This window comes from Miscanthus floridulus, chromosome 16 (genome assembly GCF_019320115.1).
Source record: "Miscanthus floridulus cultivar M001 chromosome 16, ASM1932011v1, whole genome shotgun sequence".
Classification (NCBI taxonomy): Eukaryota; Viridiplantae; Streptophyta; class Magnoliopsida; order Poales; family Poaceae; genus Miscanthus; species Miscanthus floridulus.
The window spans coordinates 28,442,425-28,469,882 of NC_089595.1; the positions used below are offsets into that span (position 1 = coordinate 28,442,425).

General features: G+C 46.9%; 3 protein-coding genes across 3 annotated transcripts; 2 read left to right on the forward strand and 1 right to left on the reverse strand.

Annotated features, from left to right (window-relative positions):
- Nucleotides 1–10,147: 10,147 nt before the first annotated feature.
- On the forward strand, nucleotides 10,148–10,894 carry LOC136510480 (uncharacterized). The gene is made up of 2 exons (XM_066504908.1): nucleotides 10,148–10,298; nucleotides 10,701–10,894. Exons 1-2 carry the CDS (start codon nucleotides 10,148–10,150, stop codon nucleotides 10,892–10,894), a joined length of 345 nt encoding a protein of 114 aa, XP_066361005.1.
- Nucleotides 10,895–11,240: 346 nt separating this feature from the next.
- Nucleotides 11,241–12,373, forward strand: LOC136510481 (E3 ubiquitin-protein ligase SINA-like 10). Its single transcript, XM_066504909.1, has 2 exons — nucleotides 11,241–11,507; nucleotides 11,585–12,373. Exons 1-2 carry the CDS (start codon nucleotides 11,241–11,243, stop codon nucleotides 12,371–12,373), a joined length of 1,056 nt encoding a protein of 351 aa, XP_066361006.1.
- A 9,485-nt stretch (nucleotides 12,374–21,858) lies between these two features.
- LOC136510483 (protein LYK5-like) lies at nucleotides 21,859–23,796 on the reverse strand. Its single transcript, XM_066504910.1, has one exon. The coding sequence runs from the start codon at nucleotides 23,794–23,796 to the stop codon at nucleotides 21,859–21,861; it is 1,938 nt and encodes a 645-aa protein (XP_066361007.1).
- Nucleotides 23,797–27,458: the final 3,662 nt, after the last annotated feature.

The window sequence follows — 27,458 nt, forward strand, 5'->3', positions numbered from 1 at the left end:
ATTGAGGAATGCACATAGCTTCACGGTGGCTAGACATACATGTAGAGGTAGAATTCCTCTTAAAGCAACTGGAAGCAATTGTGTCATAAGCACGTGGCAGTCATGGGACTTTAAGTTTAGGAATTTCTTCTCTAGCACATTTATTATACCCTTTATATTAGAGGAGAATCCCGATGGGACCTTGATGCTGCTTAGACATTCGAACATGATGTCCCTCTCTTCTTTGCTAAGCGTGTAGCTAGCAGGACTTAAGTAATGACGTCCATCATCTGTCTTCTCTGGATTAAGGTTGTCTCGTTCTTTCATGCCCTGCAAGTCTTGGCGTGCTTCAAGTGAATCCTTTGGCTTCCCGTAGACACCCATGAATCCTAATAGGTTCACACAAAGATTCTTTGTCAGGTGCGTCACGTCGATTGCGTTGCGGACCTCTAGGACTTGCCAATAGGGTAGCTCCCAAAAGATGGACTTCTTCCACATGGGTGCGTGTCCCTTAGCATCTTTGGGAACAGATTCACTGCCTTGTCCCTTTCCAAATACTACTTTCACATTCTTGACCATTGCGAGTACATTTTCTCCAGTTCGGTTATGAGGCTTCTTCCGGTGGTCTGGCTTACCTTTAAAATGCTTACCTTTCTTTCTTACTTGGTGATTCAAAGGAAGGAATCAACGATGACCAAGGTACATGACCTTTCGACATCTTTTCAAATATATACTGTCAAGGTCATCAAAACAATGTGTGCATGCATTATATCCTTTGTTTGTCTGACCTGAAAGATTACTTAAAGCAGGTCAATCATTGATTGTTATGAACAACATTGCTCGTAGGTCAAAGTGTTCTTGTTTGTAATCATCCTAGACACGTACACCTGGTTTGTTCCATAAAACTAAAAGTTCTTCAACTAATGGCTTCAGATAGACATCAATGTCGTTGCCAGGTTGCCTCGGACCTTGGATGAGGATCGGCATCATAATGAACTTCCGCTTCATGCATAACCATGGAGGAAGATTGTAGATACATAGAGTAACTGGCCAATTGCTATGACTAGTGCTCTGCTCCCCAAAAGGATTCATACCATCTGTACTTAAGGCGAACCTTAAGTTTCTAGCCTCATTTGCAAACTCTAGAAATTCTCTGTCTATCGCTCTCCACTGGGACCCATCAACTGGGTGTCTCAGCATATTGTCTACCTTACGGTCTTCTTTATGCCACCGCAACAACTTTGCATGGTCTTTATTTCTGAACAAACATTTTAAGCATGGTATTATAGGAGCATACCACATAACATTGGCAGGGATTTTCTTTCTAGGATGTTGTTCACCCTCGACGTCACCAGAATCATCACGTCTGATCTTATACCGCGCTGCTTTACATACCGGGCATTCATCCAAATTCTCGTATTCATTGCCATGGTAGAGGATGTAGTCATTAGGACATGCATGTATCTTCTGGATTTTTAATCCCAAAGAGCAGACAACCTTTTTTGCTTCGTACGTAGTGGTGGGCAATTCATTTGGCTTCGGAAGCGTCTTCTTTATAAGGTTCAATAAATTCCTAAATGTCTTGTCGGATATACCATTCTTTGTCTTCCACTGTAGCAATTCCAGTGTTGTACCCAGTTTTTTTTGCCCCTCTTTGGCCGTCAGGTATAGCAGCTTCCTATGATCCTCAAGCATGCGCTCAAACTTAACTTTCTCTTTTTCACTTTCGCATTCTTGTTGTGCATAACGAATGGCATCGCCAAGAGCATCACCGAGATCATCTTCTGCCGCTACCTCTTCTTCATCTCTCCCCATTATAGTATCATCAAAGGCAGCATACTGAGCAATAATGTCATCAATGTCTAAATCTTCTTCTTCACCTTCTTCCATCATGACCCCGCTTTCTCCATGCTTGACATGAAACCTGACTTAAGCAAATGTGAATGAAGACTCATTGAGCTTGAATATTCCTTTAAATTCTTACATATGGCACATGGACAGCACATAAAACCATCCCGCTTATTTGCCTCGGCCACACCTAAGAAATAGTGCACGCCCTCAATAAAGTCTTGGGAGCGGCGATCGGCATTATACATCCAATGGCGTGACATAATCTGCATTACACGACAAATTATGAAAACCTTGAACATAATTAAGTATTTTATTACACAACATAGATGACACACATACGGTTGATTAATTAACTAAGCCTGGCTACAACGTAAGCAATCCCAACTATCACTAAACAAACTAAAACTACAATGCACTTCAGTAACATAATTATTTCGTGATCGTACGCAACTAAAACAGACAAATCATTCTTCTGTTGAATATCAATAAGCTTCTCCTGCTGGCTCACTGCCTCATCATCAGCAGCCGCTACCTCAAGCGCACCCAAATTCTGCACGTATGTAGCATAATCTTCCTCCCAGTATCAACCATCGCATCCATTGCCCTCCTGCTGAAATTAAAGCCAAAAAATATTTAGTCAAAAATATTCAAGAAAAGCAGGTCAATTAGTCATAATTATAAAATACGTAAGAAACTCACATCGCGATCCGGGCACTTGTAGAAAACACGACCCTTGTTGAGTCCCTGTCTCTTGACTCGGTACTCCATCACAATCTTCTGCTTACACTTGCCGCAGATAATGAGAGAGAGTTCTGGCCTCAGTCGTTTCGCAACCGAATAAGAGGCCGAGGATCCGGTACCAGTTGTCATCTACTTTCTATACTTATTTTTTATAAACTAGTGTAAATTTTATATTTTCTAAAATGATATATTTAAACAAAACTAGTACGGATTTCACATGTTTCAATAAATAACCATCCGTACTAGTTAACCTTGCTTACGTGATCATCTCGGCCAGCATTTCTCCACCGAACGGCACCGTACTTGGCCAAGGAAGGGCTCCGATTCTATGAGAAAGGGAACACGGTCTTCCACGACCGTTGCCGCTCTCCCTCGTAGAATCAAAGCTCCTCCTTGACGTCCGTTACCGCTCGACAGAGAACATGTTGGCCGAGCTGAACACGCTCCGCAAGTTCAACTAGTACGGATTTTCTATAATTTTCTAACTATTTACTAAGTTTTTCATTTCATGGAAAATTTAATTCTAAAAAATAAAAGGTATGATTTCTAAGTAGTTCATTTCATAGAAAAAATAATTCTAAGTGACCTGCTCGATATCAGCGAGCTTGCGGGCGTTTAGGTTGCCGAGGATAGTAACATTTGTAGATGATATTTGTAGGTCTGAAGTTATCAAATATCCATCAAATTATAGCTCAAAAACATGTTTCAATAAATAACCATCCGTACTAGTTGACCTTGCTTACGTGATCATCTCGGCAAGTATTTCTCCACCGGACGGCACCGTACTTGGCTAAGGAAGAGCTCCGATTCTACGATAAAGGGAACACGGTCTTCCACAACCGTTGCCGCTCTCCCTCGTAGAATCAAAGCTCCTCCTTGACGTCCGTTACCGCTCGGTAGAGAACATGCCCGCCGAGCTGAACACGGTCCGCAAGTTCAACTAGTACGGATTTTCTATAATTTTCTAACAATTTTCTAAGTTTTTCATTTCATGGAAAAATTAATTCTAAGATCATGTAAGCCACCGGGGACGAGGATGGCGCATGCTCCAGCGAGGATGAGCGAGGCGTGATTTTGATGAACTAATTTAACTTTTGTTTATCTAAACATATATGCAAATCATCATGTGATTTTGAGCTAAAAATGACATATAAAATCATAATAAAGTCCAACATATAAAGTTACACATGCATCTACATCGCAAAATGAGATAAGCTACTGATAAAATATAAGAGGATTAAGTTTGTTACCTCCAAAATCGAAGAGCAACACTAATGAAGGGGGAGAGAGCAAGAACAACAGCAAGCTGAAGAACAGAGGCAGTGAGTTTGAATAGAATGGCTCGGGCTCGGAGAGGAAGAAACGAGCTGAATTATAGGCCGGGATAATTAGTCCCGGTTAGAGGGCCAAACCGGAACTAAAGATTAATCTTTATTCCCGGGGCATTACCCAAACCGGGACTAAAAGCTTTAGTCCGGCTGATATTACCAACCGGGACTAAAGGTAAACCTTTAGTCCTGGTTGGTAATACCAGCCGAGACTAAAGATCCCTACCCCGCGGACGACCGTTGAGCAGGGACCTTTAGTCCCGGTTGGTATTACCAACCGGGACTAAAGGGTCCTTTAGTCCCGGTGGCAAAAAATACCGAGGCTAATACTAAATTGGAATATCGTTCTAAAGTCTGTTCTCTAGTAGTGACAACCTTAGGGGAAGAGGACATGTATATGGGGAGTGGAGAGATCTCACAATGGCACAGGGTGAGGATGCCTAGCAGGCTAGCTGGAAGAAGATTACTTTCACTAAACCACCATTAGCTCAATCGGCATTAGCACCACAATCCCGTTAGTTTTATCATCCGATTTAGAGACGATACTAAAGAGAGCTGCAGGCCTGCAGCCATGTGGGGACAAAAAGCCTCTCCGGTGATGGTGCCAAACGTGCATGTTAGGGGCGCAGTGGCGAACGTGACGGTGGGCAATGACGACGCCCTGGAGTGCAGTGTGTCCTTCCTCGCGCTCAAGCCTCCCATCTTCGAGGTTATTACATATATTGCAATCTGCCAATCTCCCATCTTACATGTCGTGGATTTTATTGAGAACTACAACTTTAGTATATATCATGTTAACATTAAGGTTGTTTGAAAATTTGAAATTTGAAATTTCAAGGCCTATGAAATTAAAACAACATTTTGGTACCCTAAAAAATTCAAATAAAAAACTTCTCAACTATAAAGTTGTAGACCACATTTAGAGCTACCATTTTGATATAAAGTTCTTCTTCATCCAAGTTTATATGAAAAAGTTATGAATTATTTTTTGATGTAACAATTTATGGAGACAGGGATTTTAAGATGCGAGCCTGTGCTAATTGTTTTATATAGATGACGTTTATAATGACCGTCTTTATTAATAGGATCTTCACATACAGGCATTTTGCCTCTAAAAATTGATTTAAAGAGGTGGGCATTTACCTGGAGCCCTCCTGATCATTTCCGGATATCCACCTCTGTTAATCAGATAAATTGTCTTCTAAAATTGTTTTTTCGGCAGTGAACGGTGGTCAGAGGCTAAGTTTTAGCTCACTTTCTCTCATTTGAAATTACATTGAAAGCCATATATTCTTTTAAATTTTCATATAATAAAAGATAAAGTAAAGTTATCAAATCGCAACATCATATACATGCGAGATGGGTAGTGGGGATTTGTGTATTTCGTGGTAAAATTGTGATGTTGTGTAAGGCTGGCGGTTCGGTCCAGCTCGAGCTGGATCGTTAGGCTAACGAGCTAGCTCGGCTCAGCTCGTTAATACTACGAGTTAGAGACGCAGCTTAGTTCGGCTTGTTAGCGAGCTCGAGCTGACTTGTTTAGCTCACGAGCTACTACAAAAAAAAATAGGAAAAAAATAGGACACACATGTTTATAATGTTTATGCTATATTAATTTCAGAAGGTCACGTCCACTATTATGCAACCATACATCATTAATACACATCAGGTTCATCAAAAGTATCAACCATGCAACATAGTTGGTCCATCCATGATCCATGCAGTTTCAACATACTTACTAGTTGCTCGCCACCATAGACTTAGAAAAGTCCACAAATTCAATATCAGCATCATCATCTTCTCCCTGAAAAATAATCCATAAATCAACATTTAAGTACCACGATAATTATAAAATCAAAATCCATATGAAACAGCTGAAAATAAGGATTACATACAAATAAAATATGTTGATATTTCTAGGTTAGCATCATCATCTTTTAAATTTATGGTCGTGGGCTGATAGGCCTCAGCTCGTGAGCAGCTCACGAGCTAGCTCGTTAAAACAGCGATCTAGACTTCCCCCTCAGCTCGTGAAAAAGTTAAAACGAGTCGAGCCGAGCGGAGCCGGCCACGAGTCGAGCAAGTTGGCGAGCCACGAGTATTTTATCCGGCCCTAATGTTGTGAGTCATATTTTTTTTCTCGATCACGCAAAAGATTTGCACGTTTTTGTATTAAGTTAGAGGAAATATTTGTTACAACACGCCTTAGCGGTACCTTAGGAGGTCAATAAAGGTTTACATTAATTATAAAAAAAAGAGTTTTACATGGACACTCTCAGACTCACTCTAATGTACTAAAAGCTAGGCTATTACATTGGAATTGAACAACACAAACTTGCAGCACTGGCAAGGAGGCTTATGCCCAGGCTGCTGAGGGGTCCCATTGGGAACAACTCATGTAGCACTTGCATATGAGAGGGGTCACTATTGAAGATATACGCCTTCTTGGCCGACATTGACGGAGATGGCCTCCAGCTAGATAATCTTAGGCACTTCATGATAAGGTACTCACCTCGTTTGGTTGCCGGCATATGAGCTATGCTCTGCACCGCTATCTGCCTTCTTCACTTGGGTAGCGAGGGCGGTGCTCGTTCGCCGATAGTCGTATCGTCTCTAGGTAGCCTAGGAGTGTCGACTGCCCCCTCTTTGTGATTTGCTCGGTGAAGTGCTTGAGGCGTCTGTCGGCTGAGGTCGTCTGAGGTGAAGGAGTGCGATTGACATCGTCCGTCGCAGCCACGACCGTCGCATCTCCCTAGGTGGTTGGTCCAATGTTGGTGATTGCCAGCACTGGGCTCGAGGGCTGAGGAGCAGTGGTTGCGTCCTAGCCTTGGTGGCTTGGGTGTGCCTCGGCATCCATGACACCGGGCTTTCTTCCCCGTGGTGGCATGACTTGTGGCTGCCCCCGCACCTGCGACAATGGAGGCGAGTCCGTCACCCGATGGGAACCACTGTCGATGCTCCAACATCCTGAGAGGCCACCGCTGGAGTAGGCGGGCTCCCAAGCGCTGCTCCTGCTGGTCGGGTAAAAACGAGCGAGGCATCGAGCTCCTCCAGCATTGGGTCGACCCACATGGGAGGCCCGCGCTCGCGCATAGCTGCAACACCAGCGGGTCTGGCTCGAGGAAGTAGTGTGCAACAGCAGAGGGAGCGGCGTTGATGGCGTTGGAGTCCCTCGTCGGTTTCTTCTGTCGCCGCTAGCGTCATCACCGGATTCTGTCAGCGCCCCCGCTGCACCCTGTGCGGTCCCGTCTTAACTCGGTGGACCACCACGGGGCGCATGCTGGGAGGCTGGTGGTTTATCACCCCGAGCTAAGTGTCATGGCAGGTCGGCACCCTTCGCCTCTATTGTCACAGCAGACCTAGGACGCTTGCATTGCCTGGCGAGGTGGCCAAGGCTGTGGCGGTGCAGGCAATGCCGTGGCAACTAGCAAGTCACTACTCAATGCCAATAGGACAGACAGTTGGAGCAAAGCTCTGTGGGGATCCTCTGGGCCTGCGGGAGCCAGTGTTCGCCTAAATGGCCTAAACGCCAGTAAACGGTAAACGGTGGTAAACTATTTTGTTTATGGGGTAAACTGAAATTAAACGGTTGACCGTTTAAACGGTCAAAAAAGGGAAAAAACAGTCTAAACGGCTTAAACAGAATGGAGATAAATAGCATTAAATGGGCTAAATAGTTGTTTAAACGGCTGTTTAGGCGAACACGAGGTAAATCTAGTTCAGTTTTGGATGGATAAATTTGTATACTTAAGTTTATTATATTTATAAATGTGTACACTTGATATGTTACATGCATAAATATCTATATTTGGTTCTTTTCACATGCATAAATATATATACATACCAAAATAATTGATTTTTACTCGGATAAATATGTATAAATGCTAGAATACTTGATTTTTTACGTGCACATATATAATTATATGTATTTTTTTAAAAGTACAAAACCGTTTAGACCGTTTAACTTCGTTTAAACACCGTGTAAACAGCCTAAACGCTAAACGAAGGACGGCCGTGTAAAGACCATTTACCGTTTAGGAAAACATTGGCGAGAGCTGTGATGAGGCTCGACCAAGGCGGCCACAGGTCCCGCCGCCTGTCCGGGGAGGATTCCCGCCACCCATCGGTGTCGTGGGTGGAGACCCGTCCATGGCGGGCGAGGCATTGGTGGGCAGGGATGCGGCCATCCACTGGTCGAGCGGGCAGGCCGCATACAACAAGCTGTGGCGTGGCCGGCTTCTCTTCCTCCGCCTTCGTGTAGGTCCCTACCATCTAGCGTCCGTACTGTCGTGCCCTAGAACCACAACTAAACACAAGTCTAGGCGCGCGCGAGGGGCATGGTGACTGGCTTCACCAGGCGATGAGCAGCATCTAGGTAAGTTGTGGGGTGGTCGTCGTCGGACTCCTCGCCGTTGTCATCCGCCCACCGACGGCTCTTCGAGCGCCCTCCCCACAAGCACCCTTGGTAGAACGGTGCTGCGACCGGAGGGAGGGAGGAGGAGCAGGGGTAGGTTGGCGGCACCGCGGCGGCCCCTGAAAGCCCGAACTTGGGCCCAGCCGCCCCAACTCTGGGTCTCGCGTGCTTGGTGTTCGCGGCGACAGCATCTGGCCCAACTGACTACCGCACCGTGTTGTCCTCCGGGCAGGGGTTGCCTTCCCCAACTAGATCAGGACGAACCAGAAAGGCATCCAGCGGATCTAGGCCAGTGGAGCATTGAGACGTCGCCGTCATAGTGGTTGCTGGCTCCAGCAGCGACGGAGCCTCGGAGAGCGCCGATTCGGTCGACGAAGGCGGCGTCGGAGAGAGGGTGGCCGTCATGGCCGATGCCCGCCCAGACGGCAGGCCCTCCATGGTTGGCTTCCGCGCACAGTTGGTGAAGGCCTAGGGTGGAAGAAGGGGTTGGACGGGAGGAGGGGGAGAGGGAGGGAGTTGCCAGTGCCAGGGCAGCAGAGCAACGAGAGTGTTGAGGGCGGTGGCTAGGGCGATGGCTCGACGCGTGGCTCGGGAGGGGAGTGGGAGGCAGGCGGCGGGCGGCGGTGTCGACTAAGGTGTCAGAGCCGCCAGGAGCGGCTCGGGTCACTTTAGCTACTAAACCGCCAAACAAATTGACTAAAAATGAACTAAAGTAGTTTAGTTATATTAGTTACCCAAGAGTAGCTAAAAGTGTGCTAAAATGCCCAGTGGACAATGGCTGCCCCTCATTATTGTTGATCCTCCACCCTAATTTGAACATTCATTAGAGATAGTTTGGTCTTTATTGAACTGCTATAATATCCTTTAGTCACTTTTAGTCACTATAACTAAACAAGGGTTACTAAAGTTTAGTCATTAGTTTTAGTAGCTAAATTCTAGTCACGAGAAATCAAACAGGGCCTAATTGGAATAAGAAGGAATGTGAATCAAGAAAATGTACCAATTCGCCAAAAAAATAGAAAATCCACCGGTCAAGAACGAATAACGTGGTAAAGCATATCTTTGCGTTTTTGACCGACCAATGAAAGGAAGCGTATTTTTATGGAGAAAATTTTGTATTTGGCCCTAAAAATAATGCTCCTTTCTTATTTGACATCGAAACTAAAAATCTTTTCTATATGTCCTGAACTCGAGTTTTTCTTTCCTATTTGACACTTTCGTCAGTTTGGGTTGTTAACAGTGTCAAGTCCTATGTGAAAAGTCCATTTTACCCCTAGAGTTTTTTACTAGTCCTGGCATTCCATGGTTAATACTGCTATCTTTTATGAAACATTGCAGTTTAAGATAAAAACATTCATAAAAGATAGCAATATTAACCATGGAATGCCAGGACTAGTAAAAAACTCTAGGGGTAAAACGGACTTTTCACATAGGACTTGACACCGTTAACAAGCCAAACTGACGGAAGTGTCAAATAGGAAAGAAAAACTCGAGTTCAGGACATATAGGAAAGATTTTCAGTTTCGATGTTAAATAAGAAAGGAACATTATTTTTAGGGCCAAATACAAAATTTTCTCTTTTTTATGGAACCGTGCAACTGTCCTGCTCGCAGTCAATGAGCCTCATCTCGGAAGTCGAAGAGAATGAGCCTCATATCGGAAGTGGAAGAGGCGGAGCAGAGAGGTCATAAGAGGAGGCCTAGGCGAGCAGGAACAAGATTCGCGTCACTCCGCTGCTGCATTCGCTACAGACATCGCCACCACGCGCGCACCGGGCACTTCAATCCCTTTAGTTTTATCGTCCGATTCAAAGACTGGATTTAAGAGAGCTGCAGCCATGGCGATAGAGGAGGTGGAATTCGAGGAGGACGAGGAGGTGATGGATGAGGACGAGGACAACGTCGAGGATTCGGAGGACGACGACGAGGACGAAGTGGATGTGGATGTGGATGACAAGGACATGGAGGTGGAAAGCGACAACGACTACGGTAAGGTCAGGGGGCGAGCAGCCGAGTACAAGGGCCTGGTTTAGATCAGGGTCTGCAATTAGTATTTGGTATTGTAGCACTTTCGTTTGTATTTGATAATTATTGTCCAATTATAATTAACTGGGCTCAAAAGATTTATCTCGTAATTTACAATCAAACTGTGTAATTAATTATTTTTTTATCTATATTTAATACTACATACATGTGTCAAAGATTTAATACGATGAAGAAAGAGTGAAAAAACTTACAATCTAAACAGGGCTAGCTATGAGCAGGCGACAGAGGAGGCCTAGGAGAGCAGGAACAAGATTCGCGTCACTCCGCTGGCTGCATTCGCTACAGACATCGCCACCACGCGCGCACCGGGCACTTCAATCCTGTTAGTTTTATCGTCCGATTCAGAGACTGGATTTAATAGAGCTGCAGCCATAGCGATAGAGGAGGTGGAATTCGAGGAGAACGAGGAGGTGATGGACGAGGATTCGGAGGAGGAGGACGACGAGGACGAAGTGGATGTGGACGTGGATGACGAGGACATGGAGGTGGAAAGCGACAACGACTACGGTAAGGTCAGGGGGCGAGCAGCCGAGCACTAGCTATGAGCAGGCGACAGAGGAGGCCTAGGAGAGAAGGAACAAGATTCGCGTCACTCCGCTGGCTGCATTCGCTACAGACATCGCCACCACGCGCGCACCGGGCACTTCAATCCCGTTAGTTTTATCGTCCGATTCAGAGACTGGGTTTAAGAGAGCTGCAGTCATGGCGATAGAGGAGGTGGAATTCGAGGAGAACGAGGAGGTGATGGATGAGGACGAGGACAACGTCGAGGATTTGGAGGAGGACGACGACGACGAGGACGAAGTGTATGTGGATGTGGATGACGAGGACATGGAGGTGGAAAGCGACAACGACTACGGTAAGGTCAGGGGGCAAGCACTAGCTATGAGGAGGCGACAGAGGAGGTTGGCGGAATTCGATGAGGACGAGGAGGATTCGGAATCTCACTACGAGGACGAGGATTTGGGCAGCGACAGCATTCACGAACATGAAGAAGACTCGCATGAACAGGCATCGGCAGTAGCGGCGGCGCCGGCGCCGCCAGACGTGCGTGTTAGGACGAGGACCGCAGTGACGAATGTGACGGTGTGCGATGCCGACGCCCTGGAGTGCGGCGTGTGCTTCCTGACGCTGAGGCCTCCCATCTTCCAGGTACCCGCCCACCTTTCAGTTTTTCATGTTCGATTCGTATGCAACATTTCTTGAAACAAGTTCGCCGGGAAACGCAGTGCGAGGTGGGGCATGTGGTGTGCTCGGCCTGCCGAGACAAGCTGGAGGCCACCAGGAACGGCAAGTGCCATGTCTGCCGCGCCACCATGCGCGGCGGCTACCGCCGGTGCCACGCCATGGAGCGCCTGGTGGACTGCATCCGCGTCCCCTGCCCGTACGCGGCTCACGGCTGCGACGCGACGCCTGCCTACCACGGCCAGGAAAGCCACCGTCAGGTGTGCCCGCACGCGCCCTGCCACTGCCCCCGCGAGTCGTGCGGCTTCATGGGCTCCACAGCCGCGCTGCTGGACCACTTCGCCGGCGCGCACAACTGGCCGTGCACCACCAAGGTCCGCGCTGGGGAGGAGTTCAGCATCCGCCTCCACGTCGGCTTCAACTTCTTCCTCCTCGCGGACCAAGGCCGAGATGATGGTGAGCAAGCGGCCACCACTGGCAGCGTCCCGTGCCGACTGTTCCTGCTGAACGTGATGCAGGAACGGCTTGGCCGTGCCATCTCGGTGCTCTGCATCCATCCTCACACATCATGCGCCGCTGCCAACGGTGCTCAACAGCTACCGTTGACGCAATGCGAGCTGGTCTTCTCGCGCTACGGTGACAGGAGCTCGTGCCGTAGCCACTACCAGTCGTCGGTGTTCAGAGTGTTGTGCACGGACCTCTCCAATGGGCTGCCCAACCCTGAAGGCTGCTTCCAGTTCTTGGTGCCCAACGCCGTTCTTGGGGTTGGGGACCACAAGAATTCTATCCAGGTTAAAGCACTTATCATCAACGGTGCTCAAACAGCTTTTTAGTACTCCTTTTTATCTTATTAGTGCATACAATAAACCATGATGTCAAAAAGGGGGCACCAAAAAGGCTATAGATTTAATTTCTCCTATGTTTTCTATTGGATTAAGTCCAATTTTAACCCACAAATCTTTTGTTCGTCTAATTTTATGTATTAACTTGTGTTCAAAAAAAAAATTGCGTTTAATTTTATGTATTAACCCCAACTACAAAACAAGATAAGTTTGGCGCTAACATGCTGTCTTCCAGACTAGTGGTTGTCAATTTCAGACTCTTGGGAATGTTTGCTTTAGGAATGCCGATTTTACATTTGGGGTCACCGACTGTGTGTACTGTCTTTTTTTGAAGAACCAGCGGCAAGAGCATGCCGGGTCTGTATTAATAGAGAAGAGTTTTACAAAAAATAAAGAAACAACACAACACAACCCTCACGAAAGAGGCAACAAGAAGACCACCACCACACGAGAACACAAGACCAGTGAACCTCAGAAGCAACAACCATCGAAGGCCACCTTGCACGCCGCGGAGAACAAACAAGGTAGACTAGAAGGGGGGAGGAGGTTTTCCACAACAATGCCTCCAAGGAGGGAAACGACATCCACAGATGCCGACACCGCTAACAGGAGAACCACGGTTTTTCAACCAAACTCCCAGAGGGTAAAGGAGCCTCACAACAATGCCTCCAACGAGGGGCGTGACGCCAAAGAGAGCACCATTATCGGTCATGACCAACGGCTAGACAGGGCCTTCGCCCGACAACCCCCGTGCCCAAGTCACCAAACCAGTCACACTGTGACTTGGCATAGCCAAGAACCGCAACAAGCCGCCGCTAGTAGGAGATCGTTGTGGTACCAACGAGGTCAAAGGCATGCGTGACCTGCCGCCGCCACACCAACCAACCAGGGCCGCCTCCATCCTACATAGCACAAACCACCGTGGGAAGTCACATCTTGTTCCTGCACCATGCAAAGGTTGTCGCCGACTTCGCTGCACGTCGTCGTCCCTAAAGCTTCTAGAGATGCCACGAGCATTCCCGCATGCACAAACTTCTTCAAAGAGCCGCCATCCGGCTGTTGTCGCAGCAGTAGCGAGCCGACCACTGGCATGCGTGGCCAGTCACAACAGCGCCGGTCGAAATGGACCGCAGTCAACCGAACAGATACCAACCACATGAAGGTCACTTACAGGAGAAAGCTTGCCACACCACTGTCCACTTGCACTGGACGCCGCAACCAAGACCTTAGTTGCCACCAACGTACCCGCTGTGCCTCGCCAACCAAAGGAGCCACCGCAGCCCTGCCGAAATTGGCCACCGCAAGCGAGACCAATCGCCGTGGCCACGACTGCAGAGAGACGCCGTGGACGAGATATCGCTGCTGCAAACTGATGCATTGCCGGCCGTGGAGGACCGATGACATCCTGACCAGCGCCGACCACCGCACGATGCCCCAGGAAGGAACGAGGCCTCCCCAGCCCAGCAGCCTCGCCAACGTGCACGGCGGCCACCACTGCCGAGGCACCAAACTGGCGCACCCACGCAAAGGGCGGCACTGCCTGCGCCACCACAGCACGCGCCGCACCATGGCCGGTTCACCCGCGAACGCCGCAAAGCCACCGGCGCGCCCGCACGGACGTGCCCCGTACGCGCCGCTCCGCCTACAGCCTCACACGAATCCGCGGCCTCCTTCCCGGGCTCCACCAGATCCGGCCAAGAGAGCCACAAATCGACGGTGGAGCACGACAACCAAGCCGCCGCCGTCCGTCCGGAGGGAACGGAGCCCGGCGGCGGGAGGAGAGGCGCCGCCCGAGCCGCCCTGGGCGAGAGCGACACAGGGGCGCGCAGCCGCTGCACGGGCATCCCGGCGGCGAGGTGCAGCAGCGACGGAGAGGGGCTGCGGTGGCTGGGGTGGAGGCTCGCCGCCCGTGTCGCCCTGTAGAGAGCGACGCGGGGGCCGTGGCTAGCTACTCCTCAGTGTGTATTGTCATTGAGTTGAATTTTACTACTGGGGACGCGTGGCGGGTCCAAGATTTTAGGCTTGGGTATTCAAAATGTATATGGGTATAAATAAAAGTTTTCATAATCGAAAGGCTAATATTTGTACCTACAAATTAAGCCACTAATTTAAATTTAAATAAATAAATTAAATACGCTAGTAAGTAATTGAAAAAGTCCCTCAAATTGATACCTACAAAAGCACAGAGGGGCCACGGCCGGTTTCCCACAGCAAGTCGTCACCACGTGGCGCCAGCCACCAAGGCCCAGGTGGTCACCATGTGCTTGTTTGACACATGAGGCAAAAAATTTATGTGACACCATGTGCTTGTTTGACGCGTGTCCCAAGGCCCACCAGTCAAAACAATAATCAGCCCCACGGTATCGAGCCGATGGGCCTGAGCCCACACTTCTGCGGTGGTTAGTTTTGTTGACATGGGAAGATGTACTTGGGCAGGAGAGACAATGGAACTCTTGAGTGGAATTATGGAGAATGACGCTAAGTCTTGGCCATGACGAAAATCCTACCATAGAAAGATATCGCTAGAGTGATGATCACATTGTGGACTATTTGATTTGCACGATGGAAGACAGATCCATGAAAATGTTTACCAAAGCCCTCTATTGATGCATAATTTTGTGGATAGGCTTGTGTTGGTGCTAGGGGAGAGGAAGCAGTGCAGCGGCCCCAGACTAGGGTGTACCAGAGTAGGCCGACATGGATTGCACTCCCCTCAGGTGTTGTTAACATCAATGTTGACGTGGCTTTATCCAAGAACACATCCATGACTTCGGAGGCAGCAATAGCAAGATACTAGGATGGTCGATTTATGGGAGCCTTGGCACTGGTCCATCAGAGAATTGTCAACCCGGAGGTGATGGAATCCATTGCATACAGAGAAGGGATGGCTCTAGCCTCAAACCTACGAGCTGACGGTCTCAGATTAGCCTGTGACTGTCTGAATGTCGTGAAGAGTATCCAACAAGGCGGTCTCAGAATCTATAGACAGGTTATCCGGGAGATCAATGCGAGGAAGACAACTTTTAGATGTGTCGAGTTTGTACATGAGCACAAGGACTCAAATACCGATACTCATATAAGATAGCTCGTTGCTCGATCGATGCCGAGTTAGGGCAGCATGTTTGGTTCTTAAATCCACCTGATGTTGTTTGTAATATGTATAATCCTCCTAGCCGAATAAAGAGGGTTGTGTTGCTAAAAAAAAAACAGATCGAGTGAGCACAACGCGTGTTAAGCGATTAGAAGATGTCGCACGTGTCCGCTGTGCAACGGTGTCATATATAATTTTTTTCCGGTGATGGATGCCTGCAGTTCAGTTGAGCTGGTGGGAGTTTAGTTGGGCTGGTGGTAGTTTAGTTGAGCTGTTGGGCCTTGTTAGGTTGCCTAATAGGGAGGAAAATGAGCAGAAAGACGTATATTTTGGGCTAGATCCGTTACAGAGGCTCCATATTAGGTTTCCTTTAAAAATACAAATACATGTATATATATATATATATATATATATATATATATATATATATATATATATATATATATATATATATATATATATATATATATAATCAAAATAATGTGTATCCATGTGAATACCCTTGAATATATAGTGTGCCCATCCCTGCCCATACGGAAGTATTACGGTCATTGATAAGGATGATGAATTCGCAGAGATGAAAAGAAGAAATTTACTGCTTCGGACGGGATGAAATCGCAGAGATGAAAAGAGAAATTTACTATTTGGGACACCCGGATGGAAGTATATTGCGGTCACGGAGCAGGAATGGGTTGACGTGTTAAACAGCTATTGAACACGCTGCCCGGTGAATAGCGTTGTGTGGACTTCAAAAAAATTACGAACCAAAAAGACGGCAACCAGACGGACAAACATAAAAAAATGGCAACCAGGCGGTTAAACAATCACACACGGGCGTGGCCGAGGACAAGTGCCGTCCATTCTGCGTTTTGTATAAAAAAACTGGATCGGAAAGATCACTAGTTGAAAACGAGGTACTACAATCCAGCAGAAAAGAGCTGAACTAAAAGCATCTCCGAGATGTTCTAAATATCCCCGTGATTCTCGGTTTACCTATTTACGGGTCAAAAAGCTCTCCAACAACCTCTTCATCGGCTTCTCTCATTTTCCTCCTCGTGTATCCCGCGACTTTCGTTCGCAAAAAAAAAAAAGGTGGTGCCCTATAGCGACCTGCTTCACGTCTACATTGCCAGCATCATGCACAAGTAGCGGCGGAATCAACAACTTTGATTAAGGGGCCCGGACAAATACGATGATACCTCTGTTATGATAATTATATACATAAGTGTATATTTTCAACAGTTTTTTCAATGTTTTTACATATCTAGTTAGTATTCGTAACAAAAAAAATCACAATTTTACAAGCGATTGTTCTGCCGGCCGAGAGCCTGTCCTTGCGACAGAGGTCACTGCCACCATACGAACAAAAAAAGCACGAGACTGAAAAGGAAAGCAAGAAAAAATTCGGAGACTTTAAAAATAGAGAGTGATTTATAGACTCTGCTATAGACCATATCCAATTTGACTGTCTAAATAAGTTTAGAGAGCCAATTTAAAATCCAAATTTAGGGCCTGTCTAGATTCTAGGGCTAAAAATTAGCTCATCTTGTGAAAATGGATTAAACATGAGCTAATTATAGCCTAATAAGGGCTAATGGACTCTAACCACCAATTATCCCCTTTAGCTCTTATTAGCCTAGAATTATCCCACATTTAGCCTTTCTAATTGGTATGCAAAAACAAGAGCTAATTATTAGCCCCATGATCCAAACACCCCCTAAGAGCAACTCCAACAGAGATGCTATTTTTGATTTTGAATCCAGTTTAGATAATTTGTGGTATAAAATAGACTCCAACAGATATTGTATCTGGCTTTCTAAAATACCCAGCCGGCTATCCCATGAATTCCGCTAGGTAAATAAAGCAAACCTACGACGCTCGCCATCGCTCCTCCCGCGCGATTTCCTAGGTGCGGGGAGTCCTTCCCGCGAGAGAGCGCTTCGCGTGGCTCTATTCTCCCGACAACCCGCCGGTACACTGCTTTGTCTGGCTTCGACCCTTCCCGTCCACAACCACCGTCGTGCTCTACGGCGTCGTCGCTTCCCTCTAGGTGCCGGTGCTCGTCAACATTGTCATGGATACGCAAATTCACGTAGCTGCGTGCCTGCGTTCGCCATCATCCTCCCTGTCCCCGTGCCGCCCCAGTGCCCCACACCGGCCGAGCTGCAGGAGGAGGTGGTCATGGCGGCGCGCGGGTGACGGTGGGAACAGGCACAGCTTAACTAGTCATCAGATCAGCCGCACCGCACCAGGGGCTCTGTGGAGGCCGCCGAACTCTGGCGCCTTGTAGCAAACTCGTATGCTGCTGGTTTTGCTGGCCACCGCGCTGCACCTGCACGGCTCCAGTAGTAGCAGACTAGCAGCAATGCTGTTCTTTTAATAGAGTACTAGGCTACTACTCCAGTAGAACAAATCGAAGAGATCAGCAGCTAGCTCTGGAAATTGCAGTGATCAGACTTGACAAAGTTCATCTATATTGTGCTGGAATATACAGTTTTGTACTGAGCCATGTCAATGATCTGTACTTTGCAATGTCATCGATAAGAACTCTGTAAAGGAGCTGCTTCTAATGTGAGCACGATGAAGATGCTACTACCTGTGTTTCAGGCACCATCACGGTAGTTTGCCCGGTTGGGATTTGGGCAGGTGACGTCGAACTTTTCAATATAGAAGATGAGAAATAGCTAGGCTGTTGTAGAGTCCTCTTCTTTTGAGGACTTTTCTATTTTACAAAATAGCTAAAATATGGAATTTGGCAACTAATTTTAGACAATCTCTTAGAGATGCTCTAAGTCTGTTGGTCTGGCATGACTCCATGTCAAACATGTCATTGTCAAAAGCAGGCCTAGAACTTTAAAAACATGCCACCATCCTGATGTGGGCCTAGTACTAGAAAAAATGTCATTCTCCTGTCGCCAGAATTGATTCGTAGCAATGGTGACTTTTTTTTTTGACAGGAGCCGTCTTTATAGTGGCCCCGTTCCCGTGCCCTCAAACCCAGCTTGATTCGTTTCTTTTTTTATCCGGAACAGTGTTTTCTTCTCACAGATTCCTCCATAATTTCTCCCAACCATCTAAATTCCTCCAGAACCATACCATCCGAACGGGGCCACAGTGACCCCAAACCAAGCCGCATGTTTTTAGAGACGCTACTATTACCAGCTGTCTCAGCTGTTATTACCGGTCGTCTTTGTAAATGCTTCTATTTTTAGAGACGGATGGTAATAACAGCCGCCTTTTCTTTAAAACTTTTAGTGGTAGATTAGTGCATAATTAGGGTTTTGATTTTCTCACTCTTCTATGGTGGTTGAAATTTTATGGGTGCATTTATATCAAAACTTTGAAGGTGCTAGGGTAAATTTAGTAGGGGAACAAGATTATACCCTTATTTAGTTTGTCATGCTTTGATGTTGGTGGTATATTTATTAGTTTTTAGAGAGAGATTGGTTTGCATCTAGATCTAGATCTAGAACTAGGGTTTGAGATAAGTTTTTTAATTGTCAACATTCATATTAATATTTTTAGTAAACAGGATTAAGTTTACATGTACAATAATGGGTAAAATATTAATTGATGCTAATTATTTTCTTCACAAATTGTTTATATTATTTAAAGAAAATTTAAAAAATTGTTTAGTGGTGCATTAGTTGGTTAATTTGGTTGTTTATTTTCTCTCCCGCATGAAGAATATAATATGTAGCACGTATATGTGTATTTTACGACAACAACATGATTAAAAAGTTAAACAATATTAATATATAATTTGAAATTAGAATCACACCTTTCAGAATTATGTTATTGTTATATACTAATTAAATTCTTCCAGGTTATTAATGATTCTTATATCTAACTTAATCTTTTTGTTTTTTGTTTCTTGTTGATCATTGTTGGAAAATATGGAGTACAGGAACTCATGGATATATGGTTCAATAAGGTGGAAACCTGGTTTTTGACAAGAAGTTGATATATTTCTTGTAACCGTAGAGAAGCATTCTATGGAGACAAAGAATATAATCGGAATTCTTTGTCCGTGTAGCGATTGCAAGAACCATCTTGCATGGAGTGACGTGACAATCAGATCATACTTGATTGTACAAGGTTTGTGAAGGACTACACAGTTTGAATCCAGCACAACAAAACACCCGTTAGCATCGTTGAGCCACGAGAAGAAAAATATTGAAGAAGATAAACTTACATTGACAAATTTATAGCTTAGCTTGATGTAGAAGTGCTGATTGCCTATGAACAAGGTGGTGGTGGTAGTGGTTGTCGAGCCGCTGAGGACAAATTAAGCTGGTGTCAATTATGGTTGTTTGACATGTGGGGGATGAAGCAGTTGACAATGACAAAGGAGGACGTGACGCGGACGAAGCTGATGGGGGTTATTTGGAGAAAAATGCTTAGGGCTATTGGACCAGAGGTGATACTCAAGAGCGCGAAAGGTCTAGAAAATTTGAAAGGGTAAAAAAGCAGCGAATGAGAGTTTATATGGTGTTGAGAAGGGTTGTCCAACACACTGGATGGTGCTACGTTTTGTGCTTGAGCTGCTCATCTTGAAAGGCTAAGTACGATTGGTCGGACTACAGTATAAGGCGAAGAAGGTTATAAGTTTATTGATATAGCTTTCATCCGGGAGTATTCTAAATTATCGACTTCCATGGGAACGTGAATTTAGCTAATAAAGAATTTGGTTCATCCTGGGGTAACACAAGGTTAAAGGATAGGTTGGATAAAGACAATTTCTATATGTGGCTATGAAACTAGATAGGTAAGAGGGATACATTGTTTGTTCACTTCAGGTCCCTGAGCCACTTAGCAACAGGGAAGGGGTGAGACGGGTGGTAAGTCTCCCAATATATAGGGGTAGACCATCGTTATAAAAACTTACCTAAACATGGTGGAATACAGAGATCAGTCAGGGCTGCCACCACCCTTTGAATACGACAAACAAACCAAGGGGGAATCCGCAAATATTTGTGAGCGTATCGTACCTATTGCCTCCGTCCTGAAATATAGTGCAGTCTGACTATTCTAAAACAAAATAAAGGAGAGTGTAATAGACGTATATACCCTTGACTTACCTTCCTAATGTATTGAAATCTAATTCTATTCGGCATGATTAAAGGGTGAACTCGTAGTCTCCTTATACAAAATATGGCAAGTACATGAGTTACTTTCCTTACAAAATATGGCAAGTACATAAGTAAACATTATCTTCTTGTTCCCCGAATGTAATATATTTGAGGACAAATTTCAAATTCCATAATTCACTATATCTCAGGACGGAGGGAGTATATCTTACTAGTCTAATCTGAATTATGATGACATTGACTAGAGCACTTGGCTGTGAGCGATGAACCCGTGAAGAATGAAAATAAACACTTACCAAATCTTAGGATTTATTACCATAAAGAGTCCCGGATTAAAGATGGCAATGGGGACCCACGACCCGATACCCGACGGGTATTTACTCCATTAGGGTCTAAATATGGACTAAACACACTACCCACGGGTACATAAATGGACCAAACCCTTCACCCATCGGGTACACGGGTGTGGGTATGTTCCAGCAATTCCCGTACCCGTTTACCCATGGGTGAAAAATACCCGGCCCAAAACTAAATAAGCCCACTAGCCCATGTAAAACCCTAGGTTCACCCGTCGGTCCCGCCTGGCGACTTGGCCGCTGGAGCCCTCGACCTCTCGAGGGAGGCTTGACGCCTGGCCTCCCACGGTCCCGCCGCCGAAACAATAGGCGTGTGAGTAAAGCGCGTCGTAATATAATGATTTATGACAGAATGACTTTGTGTGATGGTGTAATGTGACTGTCGGTTGCAGAAGATATTATTATATGCTATTATTTACCTAATTTTATGTGCTCTGGTTAGTGCTGGTTGCTGTTGAATTGTTGATTTTCATGTGCGTGAATAAATTATTGGCGGGTACGGGTGACCCGCCGGGTATGATTTACCCGGCCGGGTATGGGTCTGGGGAAAATTCCCCACCCAAGGCGGGTATGGGTATTCTGACGGTACCAAATTTTTATGGCGGGGATGAGTCTGGGGTGGCCATACCCGATGGGGATTTACCCATTGCCATCCTTGTCCCGGATATCACCCGATCGAACATGAGCTTCAATCCGTCAAGGTATAGCTCGGAGAAAATGCCAACAGGCCTGGCACTCCCATGCACACTCCTCATTCTCTTCTTATTTTCTAAGCTCTAAATGGAGTAGGGCTTCTCCTATGCTTGGAATGAGATACTTCTCCTTGGTTTCTTGAGAGTTGGGGAGTAATAGATAGATGTGTTACAAATTGGACCAAATTAAAGGTCCGCATTTAGCGATCCTAGGATCATACCTAGAGAAACAGACACGGCTAGATTGCTACCTGCCGACAAGCATGGATTCGGAAACGCCATAATTCTGGGGGTCCCAATCCACCGTCGAGTCGTGCACTGCCGACAACAGAACGAGGACCTTACTCATGGAGGGCCTGGCACGAGGCTCTCGCGCCACGCACCGCAGGGCCAGCGCGGCCATCGTGAACGCCAGGCCGAACGGGTAGTGGCCGTGCAACCGAGGGTCCATAAACTCCTTGAGCTTGAACCACACATCGTCACTGCCGGCAATACCCTCCACGGCCTCCCAGAGCAACGATGCATGCCCATCGGCGGCGACGAACACGGCCTCCTTCCCGGACAAGAGCTCGAGCAAGATTACCCCGAAGGTGAACACGTCCAGATGGGTGCTGATGAGCCCGTGCTCCAGGTACTCAGGCGCTAGGTACCCATGCGTTCCCACGACGTGCCGTGTCGCCTGCACGGCGCCGCCATCGCTTCCGGCGGCTACGGCCCGAGCGAGGCCGAAGTTGGAGACCCTGGCCCGGAACTTGGCGTCAAGGAGGACATTGCAGCTGCTGAGATTCTTGTGCACATAAGGAGGGCTGGTGAAGTGGTGAAGGTAGTTGAGGCCTCTGGCCACGTCGCACGCCACCTGCACGCGCTGGTTCCAGTTGAGGAGACACGCGGTGTCGCCGCCGCCGTGGAGCCAATCGCTGAGCGCGCCGTTCTCGGCGAACTCGAGCACCAGGTAGGTGTCCCCGCGATGCACGCAGAGGCCAGAGAGGCGGATGAGGCACGAGTGGTTGACGCGGGCAAGAAGGCCGACCTCGCCGCGCACGTCCGCAGCGACGCGTTTTACTGCGAACGCTTGGCCGTTGATCACCGCGCGGAAGACCGAGGAGCCTGCCACCCTACGCTCCTCTGCGAACCCTGCCGTCGCCCTGTCGAGCTCCAAGTAAGTGTAGACGACCAGTGAATCCACCGCGTCACGCACAGCAGCAACAAGGGATGTCTCCTTGCCTAACATCCTGTCATGCTGCAGACGACGACGACGACGACGACGACATAAGATGTGAAGAGTAACAATTCCAGCGGACACGACAACACCGCATCCAGAACCAACACCCACATCAATCCACCTGCGACTCCAGGGCTGGCAGTGGCTCGCCGGCACAACAACAGGAGCCGCCGCTGGTGCCGGCGCCGGAGGATCTAATAAGGCCAACATATCCGGAGTAGGTGGGTTCTTCAACGGGACGAGCAGCGTCGTGTCGCCTTCGGTGAAGTTGTAGTGGCCTGGAAAGAGGTTTGCGCTCCGGAGTGCATGCAGGTCAATGCCGAAGCGGTGAGCGACGGTGTGCTCGTCTTCTTCACCGGCGTCGTATGTCACCATATGCCTGACCCCGGCGGCGGCCTGCTGAGCGGACGGGCAAGCGCAGATGAGTGGTACGGTGATGATGGAGTTGACCAAGGCGGCATGCTCGTAGTAGTTCACCTCATTCAGATGATTTATAGCGTGGTACGTTGTGAGGTTCTGGAAAGAGACCCTGGCGATGTTATAAGACATCGAACCTTCACGTATTACGTAGGTTGTGTTGTGCTGGTAATAGCCGCTGTAGGAGCAGGAGCATGGGACGGGAACAAGTAACTTGTGATTGTTGGGAAGAACTGGGAGTTCGGCGAGGGTGATGTTGTTCGCAGCGGCGACGGCTGAGGCGTTGGCGTTCAGGAGATAGGATACGGACACGGGAGAGGTGTAAAACGGTGGTGCGGGGCGGAATGTGAGGTAAGCGGTGCAGGCGGGTACGGCAGGGGCGCAGAAGTTGCAAGAAGGATAGCCATAGCCATACATGTCGTCGTCGTCAAGCTCAAGCTCACAGAAGAGTGGCGGCGCGGCCGTGAGTAGGAGGAAGACGGCTGCACGAAGCAGCGAGGGCCAACGAGTGATGCGATGTACCCAGTAGGGGAGCCACGGCCGCATATTAGAAACTTGGGTTTGGAATCGCCGCTGGGAGGTTCGATGGTCTGCACTCTGCAGCAGGGAAGGGGACTCACATATTTATCCTACTCTACGTACTAGCGTGGATCCATTACGATCCAATAAGAGTTCTCTTCTTTTATCTCTATATCGTTCTTCTTCCTCTTCTTTGTCTATATATGCGGAAAAATTGCTAGCGACGCTCCATTTTCCACACATAAGGATAAGAGCTTTAATCTGCCCCCACAAATCCCATATTACTCCATGTTTGGATCCCATGGTTTAAAATTTAACCACTAAACTTTAGATCAACCCTTCGCATTTCTTCACTTATGCATTCTTGACTCAGTCTTCAATACTTAATCAAATACCAAGCAACTATCAATCTCTCCTTGTTCATGCAAAGCAAGCTACTATACTATTGAGACCAGACCATATTTATTTCTCTTTATCTCATTTTGCACCATCAAATACGCTCGCTTCTTCTTCATTTGAGCAATACCATGAGTTGACATGATCATTTTCAATGAAACCTATTCAAATACTCACCAAACTCATTAGTCATTTAATTGTTTTGTCATCTAACCACCAAAATCGACAAAGGGACCTAGATGCACTTTCATAAACTTAGAATTAACGGGTATGGTAACCTTCGTGGTTTAAATACCGATTTTGGTGAAACCCTTCTTAAGTATGTTTTTATGGGTTTTTGTGCCAAGGTTTGTACTCTGACATGAGGAGAGGGAGATTAGTGACATCTTGGGGTTTTATGGTGCTTGGGGTGTTAGTAGCCACCATAACTAATCTTTTGATCCAACTAATTATGCTTCAATTGCTACTAATATCCAAATCATTGTAAAACCCTAGGAGAGGAAATTCATTGAGGAAACTATCAAAGCATCTAAGATACATGGAATCATGAGGGGGGGTATGTTGCTAGAGGTCCTGCGAGTGCTTTCAGCCTCAAATCGCCGAATTTAGGCTTGAATTAGGCTGGCGGCAATGTGTTGCTACTTCTTGAGCAAATGGCTGGAGCAAGAAGATAAGGGAGGCGGGGCAGGGGTGGGGCAAGGAGGATTGCTCATAAGTCACACCTATCATGCCATATGGAATGGCGAAGGGGGGAAGGGTGGGAGGTGGCATTAAGCATCCACACAAGCGTAACAGTTCACTATTTTGGCTGCCACTGTGGTAAACCTTTCACGCTGCTGCATGTGGTGGCATGGCATAACTATCTCATGCTAGAACTGCCACAATGGAATGGCACCAAGAAAAGGATTAGAAATAAAAATGAAAGTCAAGTCGTGTTATGCTTTAAATATGATTTTAGTAGGATTAAAATAAAAATTCCTAGTATTACAATGAGTATTGTTGAAAATGAACATCAAAATCTTGCCAAAGAATGAAGAATGGTATGTGGAAAAAGAAACTAGACAGGAAATTTATTGTTTAAGTTGCATAGAGTAGGGTAACATTAATCAGATGAGTGTTGTTTCTGTGATTGCAATGAAACAGTTATACACTATCCCACCTAGATCCACTACCCATATGTTTGAAAATTGACTAACGGGAATTGGGTGGGAGAAAAAATGATTTCCATGGAGTTGCTGATATTATTTGAGCAATTTGGTGTACCCATAACGACATTGTTTTTTAGAACAAATAAAAAAATTATGCAGGCTATATTCAAGGGGGTCATACTAGTTGCAGTTTTGGATGGTGCTGTAGTGTGAGGACATAAGAGAGAAAGTTCATTTGGCAAGCAAAACATTGGCGTGGTTGTCGCCTTGGACGTCTTCATCGAGAATGGATAGCGAAACAATGATAGACTTTGCATTTGATATCTCTGTATTTGAGTGAGCTCTTTCCCCTTTATAAATTTCGAGCATTTAAACTGAAAACCTTGTAAGAATTGGCTGTTGTTTGCAGATGCAGTTGCTGAATATTTTTTCCATTTTCTATAAAAGAGAATAGAGCGGTACCAGCGAACACATAAAATTTGTAATTTTCATATTATTTTTTTTAAAAAAACAAGTTTGCATCCCAACTTTGAACAAAGTGTATCTATAGAGCAATATGGATATGTCAAGTTTATTTTTTTGAGCGATTTAAATATGTTTCTAGGGTCTTTTATGATACTACCAAGAAGGTGGTTCACATCGAATAATTTGTCACTTGCTTAGGCTGCAGATAATTTTCTTTGCGATACTACACGTCTGAGCATTGATCATTCATGGTCAAATGATTGACTAGGTCAGTCCAGTTGAATAGAAACTACGAAACTAAGCGTACCGAAGTTCGGTAGAGGTCACATCTCAAACTTGACAGATAGATGCTCGTATTCTTTTAGTGCAATGGTAGCCAACAAGATTAGATGATTAACAAATGAGAAATTTTACTATGACCGGAGAAATTTTGACCGTTGACGAGGAACGATAATATTTGTGCGGTATCCTTTCGGACATCAGTTGGATATATATATCCGTTCAGATTGCTGGATTCGAATGTCCGTCAAAAATTGGTAATCTTGTATTTGTATTTGACATCCGACTAAGATATTTTTAGTTGCATTTGATATCAGATAAATATCTGATATATCTGAAAATTACATCCGAATTAATTGAGTATAAGTACTGAGGAAAGGGAAAAAAACTTCCCTCCGGCGGTGGTGGGCGCGCCGCCCCGTCGGCGCGGACGGAGGCGGCAAGGACGCACGCCTCGGTGGTGGGCGGCCCCAGCGGCGCGTCAACGCTCCCCCACCCGAGCAGCTTCCAGATCCGTCAACCGCGAGCAGGCTTCGAGCAAAGCAGGCGTGGAGATCGACGGAGGGCGGCCGGATCTCAGCGTTGAGGTGCTCTCCCTTCCCCTCCACCTCCAGATCTGGTGGCATGCGTCTCGATCCAGCTCCGGGAGGCCGGATCCCGACGGCGGGCGTCTCGATCCAGCAAAGGGAGGCCGGATCCCGGTGGTGCGCGCGGTTCAGGTTCCGGCGAGCGGCTGCAGCTACGGCGGCCCGTGGATGGGCTCGGCGGGCCTGTTCACGGGTTTTTCTTTTTTTAATTTTTCTGTTTGATTTACAGAGGCGGGCAAAGCAACCGTCTCCGTAAAGTCTCCATTAACGGTGACATTAGATTGGAAGCGGTTACAATGCCTGCCTCCACTAATGAAAAATGCCCGTCTCCATTAAAAATAATTTAGTAGTGACTGCCTCGGTGTTGAACACCGGACGCACACCCGGATCACCGCGCCAGCAAGCAGGGCGCTGGCCATGACAGCGCCAGGCTAGGCCAGCGTGGCGGTGCGCTCGGGATCCGTGCGGTGTGCCAGGTGCGCCATGAGGTGGCGGAGCGCGCACAGCATGAGCGCCACTATAAGACCCCGCTAAAAAAAATGGGCCGATCTGATGGGCTGGACCAAATTGACAGGGCTGCAGCTCTGGTTGCTGGTACTGTAGCACCGGGCACTGTAGCCCCAGAACTTTAGTACATGCTGATAGTTGAGGGGAAAACGAACCAACTTAAATAGCCAGGCCAAGGACGCGTAGTAACCTTCGGTTAACCGTTTTACGCGAAGCGAGAACGAAAGCGTAAGAAGGTTGCTACGTAGGTGGGGCCCATCCCTCGGTAGAGTGGGCCTGTACCGTGTGCCAGGCCTAGGTCGTTACA

Excerpts from the sequence above, each read along its gene's own strand:
- LOC136510480 (XM_066504908.1), top strand. The coding sequence starts at position 10,148 with ATGGCGATAGAGGAGGTGGAATTCGAGGAGGACGAGGAGGTGATGGAT. Across the intron at positions 10,299-10,700 it reads GGAAAGCGACAACGACTACG|AGACTGGATTTAATAGAGCT; the intron begins GTAAGGTCAGGG and ends CGTCCGATTCAG.
- LOC136510481 (XM_066504909.1), top strand. The coding sequence starts at position 11,241 with ATGAGGAGGCGACAGAGGAGGTTGGCGGAATTCGATGAGGACGAGGAG. Across the intron at positions 11,508-11,584 it reads TGAGGCCTCCCATCTTCCAG|TGCGAGGTGGGGCATGTGGT; the intron begins GTACCCGCCCAC and ends CGGGAAACGCAG.
- LOC136510483 (XM_066504910.1), bottom strand. The coding sequence starts at position 23,796 with ATGCGGCCGTGGCTCCCCTACTGGGTACATCGCATCACTCGTTGGCCC.